General features: G+C 39.7%; 1 protein-coding gene across 1 annotated transcript in view; it reads right to left on the bottom strand.

Annotated features, from left to right (window-relative positions):
• Nucleotides 1-15,224, bottom strand: part of LOC124723222 (apoptotic protease-activating factor 1) — a 282,007-nt gene that overhangs the window by 33,020 nt on the left and 233,763 nt on the right. Inside the window, exons 16-17 of the mRNA XM_047248407.1 lie at nt 9,673-9,915; nt 3,446-3,565 (exon numbers count right to left, since the gene is read on the bottom strand). Of these exons, the coding sequence (XP_047104363.1) occupies nt 3,446-3,565; nt 9,673-9,915 (363 nt within the window). The remainder of the gene's footprint in view (nt 1-3,445; nt 3,566-9,672; nt 9,916-15,224) is intronic.

Genomic DNA, 15,224 nt, shown 5'->3' with positions numbered 1-15,224 from the left:
GAATATGAAGGAGCAGAGTCACCCAGCATATTATGGAAATTGGCATGAATGAGCTTTGCTTTCACACCTTTCATTACAAAGTACTTAATCACTGTTCGAATCTCGATTTTTTCCATCTTTGCAAATCACTGTGCGGGAACAACAACAGAGCCACATCACTACCACAGCTCTCTTCAATGAGCACTGACGTGGCACATGTTTACAGGCAACAGTCCAATGAATATCATGTGCACAACTCGTTGCGCTAGCACTGACATCTCATGGTGATTCCGAGGACTTTTCAAAGCACCCTCGTAATTTTGTATCATTACAGTAAACTGAATGGCAGTTGTACCTTAATGACACAATCACAGAAAATTACCAAGAAGCCAAATTAAATCCCTTGCTTAGATGATCAGTGTGTAGGGCCTCACAAGTGCGATGATCTTTTAAAACCTAATGCAAGACTTATTTCTATCCACACTAAATCCCATTAAGTTGAGCTTAGCATGGAACCCAAATGGCCTAGTTGTTAATGGATGATTTATGAAGGCTGTCGATGATTTATAAAGGGAAGTTCCATTGTCAGGAGAGAAGAAAAAAAAGTACTGAATCTTTCACTGTACAGCAGAGAGTGTGCTGCTTTGAAACTTCTTGGGAGATTACAACTATGTGCCACACTGTGATTGCAGTTAGAAATTTGCCTTTTGAGAGCAGAGCTCTACGAATTGAGCTACCCAGGTATGACTCTCAGTCAGCCCCCACTGCTTTACTTCCACCAGCACCTCTACTTTCCAAACTTCACAGAAGTTCTACTGCATACCTTTTAGTGTTAGTACCACAAGAAAGGTTAATGCAGGGGAATGGCATAGCCACAGCCTAGGGGATTAGTTACAGACTGCATCTTTCGCTCTGCAGTGGAGCAGGTATTATTTTTAAAATTCTTTGCAGATAGAAACTGTGTGCCAGACGGGGGTTTGAACTGGGGATCTTGCCTTTCAAGGGCAATGCTCTACCAACTGAGCTATTCTTGTGTGCCTCCTGGCCCAGTACACAGTTTTATCAGCCATGACATCTCAAAGTCATTTCTCTGCAATATGCTTTCTTCCAGGAGTGCTTGTCCCACAAGGTATGAAGGAAAGCTTGTGTGAAGCGTGGAAAGTAGAAGACAGTTCCTGGCAGAAGTAAAGCTGGGAGGATGGGTCATGAATCATGCCTTATTTTGGTATCTTTGTGTATTTTAATGTTTTTATTCTGAAAAGCATCCCATTAAGTTATACAGAGAGAAAGATAGACAGACAATTAGCGATATTACTTTAACACATTAGCATTTATTGTAATCCACAACAATAACTCTTGAATGTGATTTGTTGGTAGCCTCATGTATGATTTGTTCTTTGGACAGAGCACACTTAAATTATCTGTAATATGTACAGTGTGTAAATGGCACAGCTTTCATAACCCTGTTCAGCAGCTCATCAAAAAATATTTTAAGTTTTGAATTGCTTTTTGTGCACTAAAGATAGAAGACTGACTGCAACTGAGTTACCCAGTTGGGTCACCTCCCTTGTACTGATTATTTTTAGTCCTGGATTTGATGCTTAATTTTTTTGTACTTCTGTGTAACTTATGAAATAAAAATGTTGTAGAATCCAAAAATGTCTACTTTTTGAGATGTATAACTCACACCACATTTCCTGTACGGCTGACATGGATTAGCAATCCTTTTTCATGTGGTAAACAACAGTACATAAAAAAACAATGGTAGGTTGCATATGTTGCATCCATATCTGTTAGCATGAAGACTTCCTGTTTTGGGTAAACTGTGCCCCTATGCATTAGCATACCTTTCTTGAAGTGTTTCCTTTATTTAAAATTTGTAAAATGCACACCAATAAAAAGTAAATGATTCCTGTAATTAAAACACCTTCCTGTGTTAGTCTCTCCCCATACTGTTGCATAAGTTTCTATAAGTTCTCTGACCAAAGACAAAGAAATTTATACTATAAACAACAAAACACGCAATACAGTGTGGTTGTGCCGTCTGATGGAAGACCTTATGCAGAAGTGAACAAGTGTGTGGATTAAATGGTGATAGCAGAATATGGAGAGGACTGAATGTGACATAGGGTAGGGTGTGCTTTATCTGATGTTTTATTGATTTTTACATTGTTAACATAAGACTTTTAAATATTCTTATACTTTTTCATAAAGATGAGTGCCTCAAAATGCATTGTGTGGCTTGTGATCTTACCACAAATTTTATGTGGTTGAGCCAGTTTTTATATTTTGCTGCAAAATTGCCCATATATACAGGAAATTGTGTAGTACTCTTAAGATATTATACTATTAACTAGTGACCTGGCCCAGCTTTGCACTGGTAGCATTAAACATCTATGGCCAGACATCTTGTGTGGCATAGCATGTTTTTTGTGCAGACCACTGTGTAGAAATATGAATAAATTTCAGAGAACAACATTAAGTAATTGTATATTATCACTTTCATATATCTTGCATGACATAAGCAGTGCAGAGCAGAAAAGTTGTCTGGAGGCAGAATGTTGTGTGTTCCATATTGAATTGGCATTTGAAGTGGCATGTCATAGTGATAATGGGAGAATGTTGTGGTGTATGTAATATGTTTACAACCAATAAAAAAACTGTATGCACATCATGGGTGTATGTTTGTGTGAGTGATTCAATATGTATTTGGGGCTGGCTGAGGGGGCACAAATAAAAGAAAAAATGCATGACATACTTGTTTAGCTGATGTTACAGCACTCTTCCTGTGAAGCTTAATACACACTGTGATGCATTGTTGAGACTCATTGTCGCAATTCTATGTCATGGACTCTTTAATGACAAACTTCTTCACCACACCAAACAAAGAATTGTGTCCACATCTAGATTTGGTTCAAGGCAGACAAAGCTTCTGAAGTTGCTGAAGTAGGTTTTTAAAAAATGTTTTACTTGTAGCATAAAAAATTAAAGCCAAATATTTTTGATTTGCACATTTTTTTGCTATACAACTGGCCTCAGATGATTCCAGGGAAACTATTGGTTAAAATGTTGGATTATTTCAAACTGTAAGTCTCACATCACAGCCTGATGATGAGGTGGTTATCTTTTCATTACTGGTCATATAAATTTTGATACGTTAAGTTGAATAACTCCCTGCCTGTTGGTCAAAGAATTGGCAGTGAATTACGACTCCAAATTGTAAGGGAAGCAAAAATTGGCAGTCCGAAATTACTGTCAATGTTCTTTTAGGTGATTTAGTATTGTGTACTGAATTTGGTTGTGGCCAGGTGCAGTGACATGGTCCTTATACCATGCAGAATCCAGCTTGCATGTGTTGAAATTTTTACATGCTATCGAATCATCTTACAGAGAGAATTTTACATCACATAAATAATTTATAACAAACATTTATTCAATAATAGTATACACACACCAACAGTCATACCTTTACACTTCCATCCTTAGAGCATGATAACATTTTTCTTGTATCAGACAACAAAAAACATTTCACAACCAGATCTTTGATCCCATAACAAGGAATTACTTCACCAGATAAATGCCACATCTATAACAAAAGAAAATTAATAAGGAAATTGAGAAAATGTAACTGCAAAATATAAGTAGGTTACAAAAAACATGTGACTATCATAAATAACTTTCTTGTGGTTTCACTACCTTCACTAATGCTTCATAGAAAAAAAAATGCATATCTGCATGTAATTCCTATTCCCTGCTTCCTCTTCCTGTGTGTATTGTTTATTTATGACTCGGAGAGGGTGGGGAGAGAGGAGATACGGAAACGGCTATGGACAGAATCACCCTGGCATCTGCTGCAAGGGATAACATAATATCAGTTTGTAGTTGATGGTTGGGGACATTACATCGTTGATACAGGTAGTCTGTGAAAGCCAGTAGAGAGATACAGAGACAGATAGAGAGAGAGAGAGAGAGAGAGAGAGAGAGAGAGAGAGAGAGAGAGAGAGAGAGATCTACACATTCTGAATAGCAAATGTTTCCATAGCTTCTGGAGATGTCTCATTAGAATCATCAGTGTCTGACAAGAACACAAGAGCAAGACTGTCATTTGGAAGTAGCCACCCTCACATACAAGTCCAGTGTCTTAACAACAGACCATATCACATAGTGTCACACCCGTGTAATAGTTTTGGTCAAAGTCATGCAGGAATAAGTATTCTACTTACTAAGCGCAATATTTGCTACAGTATGTGATGTTATTAATGACAGAGCACTACTCCCGAAGTGTTCTATATAATTTTCAATTTGAAGGTTGGTTAATTTGCATAACACGTATTTTAGAAGAAAATGGAAAAAAGACACTTAATCTGCAGCTGTGAAGGTGGAGAGAATCGTCCAAAAACTTTGCCCAGGTTAGTCAGATGGATGGGTTATCATTAATCCCATTTACAGGTCTGACTTACTCACTCCTGCACTTTCTACACGTATTTGTGTAGTAGCCCAGGGACACTATGGTACACATAGTGCACACCACCATTCAAACAGCATTCTCACAACTACCTGATGTGGCCACCAGGAACAGCCCAGTCACTGACCGTCACCAGGTCCGCTGTGCACCCACTGTACTACACCAGCAACACTTAATGTGGGTAGTGTCTTTATGAGGGCAATAATGGGTTTCTGGGTCCACAGTTGTTAAATGTGTTCAACAAACATAAACTACTTTCATTGCATTCTTGTTAGCATCCCTCTATGGCCTAATAAATTGTAGCTATTTCATGGCTGTATGTTTGCTCATGTTCCTAGTTAGAACACAAGTGGCGACGTCAAGGGTCTAATTTTCACATGTTTAGGACTCTCTGGTTTTTCTGCCATTTGCCTCTTTCATGGAGGCTTTACTCCAGTCATTTCTACAACAACAGCATGTGCATATGGCCATGTTGGAATGGTTGTTGGCAATGGTGACCCCCATCAGTTGTTCACCCATCGCTGTTCCCCACCAATGATGAATCCGTGGAAGACTGGGATTCTTGTGAGAAGCAGCTTCACCAAAATTTCATGGCATTCTGATAGGTTGACAAGGAGGTTTGTAAGGTTCTTTTCTTATTGTGAACTTACTGTTCCAGTTAGCTTCTCTTCAGGAACCAGCACCACTTTCTTTTGACGATATGTGTTGTTTGCTGTCCTCCTATCACGACAAGTGTATGCATGTGGTTGATGGATGTGTTAAATTATACCAATGCCACAAATAGCTGTAGCAATTGTACTGAGCTCAGGCGGTCATGCTTCATGGCCCCAGTTGTGTTGGTTTGTCATTGGTAAGTCTCAGGAGTCTTATGTGAACACAACTGTCACAGATACAATCATTAATTTGGCCCCAGATAAGAAGGTACGTCAATGTGCCCTACAAATCAAGGATCCTACGTTAGATGAGGTTCTGAATATCGTGCAGTTGCCTGATGTCTCACACACTGTGGGCCACCAATTAGAGGTTTGGAGTGATGTCGCTGTTGTTGACAGCATTTAAATCCAGTGCATGGAGCCTAGTGCACTGGGGGAAGAGGACTGTGTTGCAAACAAGCGAACTGGGCCAATGCAGACATACACATTGGTGGAGGCAGGAACAGCAAATGCCACTTCCTTCATGCCCCTCTTGTTTTGTACAGCGTAAGTGGGTTGGCCTCTGACCGTAAGTAGAAAACAGGGTACACAGGAGTGGTATGTCAATCACCATCCACTCCCCCTCCCCAGGAGTCATCAATGGACATTGATATTCGTACTATAAGACCTGAGTCTCTCAAGGCACATACAATGTTCAAGTAACTTAAGGGAATGCAGTCGGGTGACACTGTCGACTGCATTCCCGTAAGTTATTTGGATATTCATACTGTTTCATCGTCGTGTTCATCACTGCCTGCAGGCCAGAACAAACTTTTCACTGAAGTGCACGTGATGGATAAGCTTTTGTTACTACAAGTCGACAGAGGAGCTGCCATGTCCCTACTGAACTCATAGACACATGCCAGGTTAGGGTCCCCACCACTGGCACGTGTTGAGCATCAGATAGTAAGCTACATCTAACAGTAGATTCCTATTCTTGGCCAATTCACGGCCAACGTAGTTTACAAGTCAGTTGTCAATTACGTTATGAACTTGTTGGTTAACAATGTGAGTACTGAAAATTTGTTTGGGTTAGATGCCTTTGCTACTTTTGATTTTTCTGTTGTGGATATGGTGCATCTGGTGTTAGACAAAATGTCTTAACACAAACTGAAATCCTTGTGTTCTGAGTTTTCGGATTTCTTTGCCCTAGGGTTAGACTGTGCAGAAAATTTCACAGCATACATCATCCTCAAACCCTCTACCCACCCTCACTTTTTTCAGGTGTGGCTGGTTCCAGTAGTTTTACACAACTAGGTTAAGATGAAGGTAGATTGCTTAATGCCATTGGAAGTGATTTGACTGATTTCCTCAAGTGAATGGGCTACATCCTTAGTGATCATAAAGAAGCTTTTTGGTCAGCTTTGGCTCTGTGGTGACTTCAAGGTCACTATTGACATACAGGCAGTCATAGACACTTAACCCCTGCCTTACCTGTAGGCCGATTCTTTTCAAAAAATTGACTTGGCCAAAGTCTGCCATCAGATTCCATTGAATGAAGCATCAAAATGGTTGCTTGCAGTTAATATACCTTTCGGCCTCTATCAGAATCAACAACAAAGTTTGGGGTTGCTAGTGTGCCTGCCGTCTTTCAACACAGGTTATGACAGCTGTCCCTTATTTCACTAAATATCTTGATGATATTGTCGTGACAAGCACTTCCATGGAGGATCACCTACATAACTCCATTCTTTGCTTATTGTTCTATAGGCTGTGGGCCCCAAATGTAATCTTGCTAAGTCCCACATTTTTTTAATATGTTGCACCATCACCTCTCCTGCTTAGATGGCATATTCTCCTATCACCTCTCCCTCTTAGATGGCGTATTCTCCTATCAATGGAAAGGTTTACTCCCCATGTTGTAGTTTCAGTGGCTCTGTGGCAAAAGGTCCTCTGGTTAAAAAAATGCGAGCACCTCCTCGGCCAGGAAACCTTCAATGTACTTATGCATCTGTGCATCTTAAATAATCGGAACACCACATGGAGTGGCTGCGCAGTTTGAGGCACCTTGTCACGGACTGCGCGGCCGCTGCTGCTGGAGGTTCGAGTCCTCCCTCAGGCACGTGTGTGTGTGTGTGTGTGTGTGTGTGTGTGTGTGTGTGTTTTGTTCTTAACATAAGTTAGTTTAAGTAGTGTGTAAGTCTAGGGACCAATGACCTCGGCAGTTTGGTCCCTTAGGAATTCACACACATTTGAACACATTTAAACATTCGGACAACGCATTCTGCCCTGGTATTCGACTGCAGATGGAGGGAGCCACTGTGACATTCAAATGCCATTGTGTGTACAAAAGTCCTTGGAAGAGTGCACCATGGACTGAGGACCATTGTCTGAAACCAGGGGGCAAGGCAAGCCTTCTATGGGTCTTTGACAGGACCTTGACAGATGCATCCACTGTCACATACGAACAATGAACAACCTAAAGAAAATGAGAAAAAGCATCAACTGCCAATAATCAGAAAGTGTCTAAAAAAGGAGAAGCAAAATCAATGTGGACTCTTTCCCAAGGCAGGAGCCATGGTGAAAAAACAATGCGCAGTGCCACCTGTTGACCCAAACAGTTGAGGCAGGATATGATGAGGTATTCCATTTACTGATCAATGCCCGGCCTCAACACATTGCAGCGTGCCATCAGATTTGTGTGAAACATCCCCCAGTGACCCTTGCACCCTGGTTTCAGACAAGATCCTCAGTTCGTGGTGCAATCTTTCAAGGACTTTTGCACATACAATGGCATTTTCCATGTCACAGTGGCTCCCTCTCATCTGCAGTCGACTGACAAAACAGAATACCTTGTCAAAATATTTAAGATGAGCATATGCACAAGTATGTATAAGATCTCCTGGCCAAGGAGGCGCTCACATTTTTTTAAGCTTTTACAAATGAGACTGATTGAGGCCAGGAGTCCTGCTGAGTTCTTGCATGACCATTAGCCCCAAATGCTGTTCAACCTCTTGCTGCCAGGCAGGCATCCTCCCAGTGATACGTTTTGTTGGCCCTTCGCACCCAGCTCACCTGTGTGTATCAGGGCATTTCGACGGCACTCTCACTGGATTCTGGCCATCATCCACAGCCACTGCAATCACTGCGGTTGGGTCCACCTACCGTGGTAGTCGGTATTTCAGAGTCAGAACCTCTCACTGTGCTGAGCAGGTGCTGCTGTCAGCAGGGACAGAAGCTGGCTCTCAGTCACCGGAGCCTCTCCTCTCCAGTCAACTGTCATTGCAGCCCATGCTGGCGTCCCTCATTGTGGACTTTGATGTTCACATGGCTTCCACCCTTTTGACACTGGTCCTGTCCACTGGTTGCCCCAGACTCCATAGGCCATGAGGGTGCCTTCATCCCACTCACTCTCATCTGCATGTGCACGTGCCAATCCAGGCAGATTGTGAACTTCTTAAGCCTCTGGCTAACATCTCTGGCACTACCACAGATGCCATGGATGTATCTTCAGTCACAGCATCATGGATGGCAACACCTGGTCTTTCCCCCTGCAAAGGAGGAGGAGAGTAGTAACACACTGGTTACTACACCTACTGCCGCCAGCATACGTAAGTCATACCGCAAGTGTAGTGTGTGCTGACATTCAAATGGTGCACCTGCAACTACCTGAGGTAGCCTCTAGGGGCACCTTATCATCAACTGCTTTAACTGCTGTCATCAGGTCTGTTGTGTGCATGCAGCACTACACCAGTGACACCTGACATGGATAGAGTCCTTATATACATATATATATATAAGCTTATACTTCAGATGTACAATTCAATGTTTTGTACTGTCTACTGCAAACACTTCATAACTAATCATTTATTCCCTAACATACCCCCTGAGTTGGTTTCTTCAACATACAACACTCAAGTCCCTTCCCAAGCTTTCTGTGTCAGTATCTCAAGCAGTCTCAGTGTATGGTAACGTGTGACAATTGCAACAGCCAGAAATAACAGCTAGTATAAATTCAATTGGTGTGTAGAAAAATATGCCAGCAATAATTGGTTACAACTGTGGGGACAATATACACAGAAGTCCTCTTGTATGACTGTAAAGTTCAGTGTTGGGTCGAGCTCATTTAGTGAAGAGCCATCAAAGGAAGTTGGAAATGTGAATGCAAGTGACAGTATGCCTCATCAATGACAAGGGGCACAATATAATGCATTATAAATACAGAAAACTGCAACCAGTCACTTTTTCTGGTTCACTGAATAAATAACCATTTCAAAAAAGTGAGTGGTTGCAGTTTTGTGTAATTATACTGAATAAACAGTCACAGGTTCTTAAACATATGCAATGGATAAGCTTAAAAATATAAGGCTTTTGAATCTGAACATTAGAATGATTTGTGCCTGGGAAATGTTAAAAGCAGTGAACATGGGAAAGAAAATGCCCAAAACAAGTTAGGATATTCAAGTTAACCAAATCCTGACATATACTTTGTGGTGACAAAAATATCACCCAAGAATTATTTGCCATACTTATCCAACCTCCAAATGACATAACTGAATAAATATGTGGACAAGGTTCCAAAATAACATATCTTACCTTCAGCTCAGTCTGATCACCTGCGGTTATTGTTATTTCTTTTACAGACTTAAAGACATCCAAATATACCACTGGTTTATTAAGTTTCATAATGTGCAAAACTTTGTTGGGTTCTACTTCAAAAAGTTTTACCATACCATCTGCACATCCATATACAACACAGTTTGTTGTAACAAATTTGCAGCATGTGATTTGGGTCTCTTCCTTTGATGACTCACAAACCAATTCTTTGCCTCGAAGAACCTGCAGTTTATAAATTCCACTATCACATATTTGAATGTGCTTTCTTCAAAGAAACATGGACATTTATTTATTGGACAAATGAAAAATATATTCACAAAAATTTACCAATATATGATGCTAAAAGCTAGTGCCCTTTTCATGAAAGTAACTTATATCACCTAATGAATTAGTGATTTTTTTTTAGTAATTTGCAGGTTTTGTTGTTGTTGACGATATTGTTTTAATTGTTATTATGACTGGTGGTGGTGGAAGAGAAAAGCTATGTTTGAGTATACCTGTTATTTAAATGAAATTAAAAGAAGATTTGTAGTGCTGTACATTTCCGTCTGGATTTCCATTGACTACTGCACATCAAATACTTCTTACAACACAGAACTACATTTTTTAAAAACAGTTTATGCTTCTAATTACCCACATTTTGGTGCCTGCCTCAAATGCTGATATGGCTGATAAAGGACAAGAGTGGTATTCTTAACTTTCCCTGATTATATAGTTGCATTGTTCATAGTTTGTTTTATTATTACAGATTCTGTCAACAGATTTTTTGAAAGCAGCCTACTAAACAGCTGCTTAAACACACGAGAGATAAAAATTCCAGAAATAGCCTATGCATAACTCTCCATTTGAACAGGCTTCGAAAGACCCAACAGAACCAACCGACTGCCGTGTAATCTTAAGATCTTAAGCTGACAGGTGTCACTTGATGCAGGTATGGAGGGGCAGGTGTTCAGCAGTTTTCATGACCAGAGTCACTCTCTCACTCAGTTACCTTCTCAACTGGCCTCACAAGGGCTGAGTGCACCATACTTGTCACCAGTGTTCGGCACAACTGGATGGTCAGCCATCCAAGCGCTAGCCAAGCCCTACTGTCCTTAACTTTGGTGATGAGACAGAAGCTGGTGTTCCCACTGTGGCACGACTATTGGCAGCCTATGCATACGAACAGAGGAAAGTAGAGACTCACCCTTGTCAAGACAGCTACTAGAAACACAATTACACCCTGTCAAGCTCAGTGAGATCTGAATTTCAGTTTCAAATCCCTGCATCATACTACTACCTCAGAAAAATGCTGATGAGACACAAAACCAAATAGTTTGAAAATCTTAAAGAAAAAAATTGAGGCAGACATCTTATTGCTTGAAATAGCTAGAGGCTCTCATGCCCAAAGACAAAGTGAGTTGTTTTGAGTTTGTTATATGAACACATTAGCACATGGGAAAGGATTGTTTTCATGAGAAACTTATTTTTAATGATAAAGCAACATTTCTGAGACATCGTACAGACATAATGCATGCACCTGGAGAATGTAAAATCACTGTACTATACTACAGAAAATTCATGAATCACCAAACACTATGACCGTGCCACCTTTAACAACACATCTACTAAACCTTCAGGCCTACACAAATATCTATAAACAAATTGATTCAAATATCTTATGTCAAGAGTGGGACTTATATGCTCTATATCAGCGAACTCAGTAAGGGGATACACACTAAGTTTTTAAGGTCTACACTCATACTTGTTCCATTAAGTTATTCCTTTCTTTGGCAGAGATTGTCAGTAGTAGAGGTAAATTGAAAGAATCTGATTCACAAATTGAAAATTATTAACATAAGACCACAATAATGGGCAAGGAAAGTGGAACGCAATGACCTTGACCTATTAGTAAGTACCACCACAGCATTCACTTGAAATAATTTGGGAATATTGATGAAGACCTAAATGGGGCTGGTAGGACCAGGCAAATAGGCAAGTATCTGTTTTACATGAATATTCTCCATACCTCCTCATGCATTTTTAGGAAAGTCAATGTCAGTTTCATACACAGAAAATGAATGTTGGAGGCAGTGTGGGAACCTTGTTTGCTGACCACGGCAAGTTCCTACAGGCAGTGATTTGCTATTGCCTTTCTCCAACATGTTATGAAGTGTCAAGTATGTGTTAGAGATACGTGACTTACTGTGATGAGTGCTTGTACAGTGTTGTGTTGTGTTTCTGTAGGTACAAATGAAGTGAAGTGAGAAGGTAACATCTAGTGCTGACATGTATGTAGCATACTCTTTTTGAATAGCATTGAGGGGGCTGCTGAGCTTAATGTCTCCATGCAACAGACATATCACCATTGGCAGTGTCACATACCATAACTCTGTGCAACACTGTGGAGGATTCTGAAATGTAATCCAAGACACTATGCAAACTCTGGTGATCAGGAATTTGACATCACTACAGCTGCTTCCCTCGCTGGCCAAATACTAACGGTGGAAATTTATTCCACCATCAGAATGATAAGCAAAACTGAGACAATCGCAAAAAACTCATCCAATCCAAACAATTAAAGTTAAAGACTTCATTTCTCTTCTAAAAATAAGTAAAAAGAAATTAATTACTCAGTATTAATGACTGAAATCTGCTATTATGCTATATAAAATTGTTCAAATGGCTCTGAGCGCTATGGGACTTAACTTCTGAGGTCATCAGTCCCCTAGAACTTAGAACTACTTAAACCTAACTAACCTAAGGACATCACACACATCCATGCCCGAGGCAGGATTCGAACCAGCGATGGTAGCGGTCACGCGGTTCCAGACTGTAGCGCCTAGAACTGCACGGCCACTCTGGCCGGCTATTATGCTATATATATTAAAATCTTAAATGAAATTGACTTAGTGGTTGTTGCACCCAATTTATGCACTTAGATGGTTTTGCAAACGTATCAGTCCAATTACAAAACAAACATTCGGTTGTAAAATTTGCCACTCGGTGATATGTTAGGAATGACAGAAAGGTGGAATTTAATTATTGTGAATATAAACTGAATACATTTTATTTCAAAGAGAAGTCTGAAAATTCTACAAAATTGGCATATAGAAATATAAAAGTAACATTATTTTACCAGGAAAAACTGAGTGTTCAACATTAGGTAAAAAAAAATAACCATCACGTTTTTAAGATCACAAGATATTGTATAAAATAAATTAAGCTCTATATTGCATCTTAACAAAATATCGACAAAATTTTAGAAAATAATAAAATTGGTGGAAAGTTGGAGGTTTGTTAAAACAGCGACAAAAGATCCTAGAAAATAAAATTAGCTGAAACTTGCCATCGACTCAAAATCACTTCTGACTTCTTCTGATGGCTGGCAGGAGCAGGAGTGACTCTAGGAGCGCCTTCCTGCTCATCTAACACCTCGGTGTAGAATCTGAGTTTGTCATTGGTTGCCCAGTCTTCACCAATGTGGAGCTCCAAAGGCTTTTTGATGTGTTAGAGTTTGGCTTCTGAAAATTCTACACTAGCAGTGATTGGTGTTGGGTCATTTCCTTTGCTGAAATTTTTTCCCCTCTTCAGGCCGCTCTTCCCCTATCCAGCTTCAAAGTTGTGGAAGGGCTCTCCATGAACTACACAAATCTTGTTTTTACTTTTCATTAACAAAATCTTCTTGTTTTTGCTTTTTGTGAAGATTTTTTTTTTAAAAAAATCTCAAAATGACAGTTACCAGTAATTTTCCCTAATCCTTCCACTTATATCATAACAGTTAGTGTCACCACAGTTTCCATTACATAACATTGCATGAATAATACTTTTCCTGTTCTTACATTTTACATTTCTGGTTTGGAAACATTTCTTTTCCACTCATCAGGATGCCTCTTCCTTTTCTGGGAGGGACTGTCACCCCCAGTCTCATTCTGGCTGCAACTACAATGATGGGTTTGACTTCTTGCAGAATTTCTACTATTTCAACTACTCCCACTTCATTTGTACCATCTTCTGCATTTAAGCCATCCAAAAGATCATTTATTTTCTTCAAAACACTCACACAAATACATCAACAAACATCCAACTGGCCAGTTGATCTGTGTTTACCAGCGTACATTTCGTCATTGCACTGGCAGCGAGTTTCATTGTTGCGTACCGTACGCGTTTTGCCACAGTGCAGCCACCCTAACTCTGAATAAGAAAAATATCCCTTTTAATTGTAACAGACTGAAAGAAAGCTTTGAATGTCTAGATTTGTAAGTCTGACGTCAGTTGGTGCACTTTCCCCCAGACAGGGCACAGCGACTGCCATGCCTATTGAACCTGGCTACGAAACCTGCAGGCTTGGTTAGAATCTGCATTTATGTTCAAGCATGCCTTTTTCATGGCATTTCTGTGTTTAATCCAACCCCTGCACACTGGTGCAGGAATTGTATAAAATGTAATTAGTTCAAATTTGGGGGGAAAATCTACAAAAGATATTGCTACAGACAATTTAAGGCATTTGTGCAATATCCAGATATTTCACATTTACTTACTTTCGTGTTGGAATGCTTTATTAATTAGCCTTGGATTTTTCCAACCTTGATTTGGGCCACCAGCACAACATAATAGTTTACTGAACAACCAAACAAGATTTATTACAGTATTTTTTTGAATTAAAAAAATTACTAGTCTTGCTGTAGCACCAAATGATTGTTTGTTGAATATGATGTCAAAAAATAAACATGTAACTAGAGAAACAACAATTTTTAGAACTTCACAGGTTACTGAATATAATAAGGAGCTTGAGAATTTAAAAAATTGGATACCTTAATAAAAGCGAAAGGTGTGAAGATGAATAAGGAGTTCATTATGCTTCTCTTTCTGTCGAGCTGCAGCTAGCATGAGTAACAGATCTGTCACAGACCACCAAATTACAAAATCCCATGTCTGCAGCTGGCACATACTTCTTGGCAAGCTTCATGTCATTTTTATGTTTCTCAAATTTAACTGGAAGAGGCACTTTATAAAGTTTTCCTCTGGAAAGTCAATGTAATTGAGGCTTTCTGAATGATGAAGTCATGACAGATTAGTTGTGATAATGATGCATTACAGTGAACTACATGCTTATGTGAACTGAAGCACTCAAAAGAAACCGTACTTTGACACAATAAACCTCTCATTATCAACACTCTTACTGTTAGACTGAAACAGCTTTTTCTTCTGTGGAACAAGAAGTCTAAAAATTGATATTGTGTAATATCAAACACAGTCAATTTCTTGGATGTATTTCACATGCCAGTATCTGACTACTGTTTGGTGCAATGATGAAGCAAGCCCTGGACATACCTTGTTCTTGTCCCATACACCCAATGTCGACAAGTCCATTCCCTGTATTATTCTGAATTGTTCCCATGAACGGCTCCCATTCTAGTACCACACGACAGAGCAATTTTCAAACTACACAATGTAGGCAAATCTAATCTTTGGCCTAAAGTAGACTTATCTGTTTATTTTACCAAATTCCTTCAATTAAAATTCTTCAAAATAGAACCCTTGAGCATTCG

The sequence above is a fragment of the Schistocerca piceifrons genome, chromosome X (genome assembly GCF_021461385.2).
Source record: "Schistocerca piceifrons isolate TAMUIC-IGC-003096 chromosome X, iqSchPice1.1, whole genome shotgun sequence".
In the NCBI taxonomy this organism is placed as follows: Eukaryota; Metazoa; Arthropoda; class Insecta; order Orthoptera; family Acrididae; genus Schistocerca; species Schistocerca piceifrons.
The sequence above is the reverse complement of the archived record's forward strand: the minus strand, read 5'-3'. Positions and strand labels throughout refer to the sequence as shown.